General features: G+C 40.3%; 1 protein-coding gene across 1 annotated transcript in view; it reads right to left on the reverse strand.

Moving 5' to 3' along the window:
* Positions 1-963, reverse strand: part of LOC104529517 (mannose-binding protein-like) — a 5,937-nt gene extending 4,974 nt beyond the window's left edge. Inside the window, 2 exon segments of the mRNA XM_010173854.2 lie at positions 624-778; positions 888-963. Of these exon segments, the coding sequence (XP_010172156.2) occupies positions 624-778; positions 888-963 (231 nt within the window).
* Positions 964-1,828: the final 865 nt, after the last annotated feature.

Here is a 1,828-nt window from a genome sequence, read left to right on the forward strand (position 1 = left end):
GGGAACGTGCTTTGGCAGAGGGGTTGGACTAGATGATCTCCTGAGGTCCCTTCCGATGCCTACCATTCTGTGATTCTGTGATAACTGCAGACTTTCTCAGCAGAAAGTTCAGAATTAGATCTTGAAAAATGCCATGAAATGTTTATATTTAGGAGGTAGCTAGTTCTGGAAGTCCTATTTAAAGATATAGATCTCAGGTAATACTTTTGTTCCTCCATAAAACTTGCTTTAGTACATGATTCACCCAATGGAGGTAACAGCAAGGAAGGGATTCTGGAAGAGGCACTAGGGAGTTCTTGTTCCAGACCTAGTCTCAGAGGTGACAACTCTGAGTCATTAGCCCCATAACCTGAGAGTCTGTCAGCACAGGACAGCCCTATTGATGTCAAATACTAGGGAAATTGCTCCTCAAAAGCAGATATTACATTTATACAGAGAACACTCAGGTCAGAATGCTATTAAACCGACAGATTACATCCTGCTAACAGTACCCCTCATCAGCTTGCCATGCTCCAGTAGGGCAGTCTACAAAAGTCCTTTCTATCCCGCATGTTTGCACTTGCAAGGGTTGTATGGCCTCAGTATGGTCAAATATTTTCACAGCAAGAGAGAACTTTACTTACCAACACCATTAGCTGAATAGTACACAATGAAACTCTTATTGTGCTACTGGCTTCCCTGACAGCCAGCGCAACGGAAAGTAGAAGAGAAGAAGTGGAAGAGAAATCTGCTGGATTTTTACCATGCAGACAAGCATGCCAAGAGAAAAAAAAAAATCCTTACATTTCTAGTAAAAGCTGTAATTTTCTGCTTTGTTTTGGAAAGAAGTTGCTTGCTGACTTATCTCTGTCTTGCACAATCCTAATGATTACCTACCTCAGTCTTACCACCCCTATTTACAGGTTTTGCATATGACGTTCTGGGAATGAGCCCTTTGCTCTTTGCCTGGCCTTGGACAGACATTGGCTGTGTTACAGTACAAATGAACAATCAAAAAGTCAGTACAGCTGCAGGCACTCAAAGGTTTTTCCCCTTTATTCAGTCAATGGATTTATTTTTCAATAACCTAGAAGAAGGAAGGATATTTGATGCTTGCTTGACTGCAGTGACTGCCTGTCTTGCAATGTATTCTGAATTGCCACTGGAAAAAACTTGGCCAACTCAAACATTCTCATTTATGTTTCAAAATGGGATGTGGGATTTAGAAAAATAACATGAGGTGAAGGAATATATCTTTAAACTTTTAAGTAAATCACTTACTACTTGTCTTCCTATAATGCTGGTGATACAGTTAGTGATCAGAATAAACTTCTTTAACAGAGCTTGCACTGTCAGCTGGTTATGGTACCATTGTGCGGACATGAAAAGTACAGTAGCAAGAACAGTGTGGAGGATACTGCCATGGATAACGCTGCAAAATTAAAAACATAAAATATAATGCTGAGGAAGACATGTCTTTGGCAATTCTGCTTGCTGAAATTTTCCTTAACCAGAGGAAGGTCTGCTAGACATCTCCAGCTGCAAAAACCAGTTCAAACTCTCCATCTCTGCAGCAGTGTCAGGAGATCCCATCTCTGAGGTTGTTCTCTGATGTGGTAGGATCAGATAGAGTTGTTGTTGACTGTCAGGCTGCCTTTGTATCTTTCCTGTTCAGGAGCTAGAATAAATTTTGTCCCAGTGAAAATAAAATGAAAACATCAGTTTAGAGCAGTGCTATTTGTCAGCCACAGTTTGATAAAAACATTGTAGATCCAACATCATTAAACAGATACTTGGAGCTAGAGAGCTCTTTTTTTTTAAACGAGAAACCGAAATTTCCACACTTTTG

Source organism: Antrostomus carolinensis, unplaced genomic scaffold, assembly GCF_000700745.2.
Source record: "Antrostomus carolinensis isolate BGI_N321 unplaced genomic scaffold, ASM70074v2 scaffold6908, whole genome shotgun sequence".
NCBI lineage: Eukaryota > Metazoa > Chordata > Aves > Caprimulgiformes > Caprimulgidae > Antrostomus > Antrostomus carolinensis.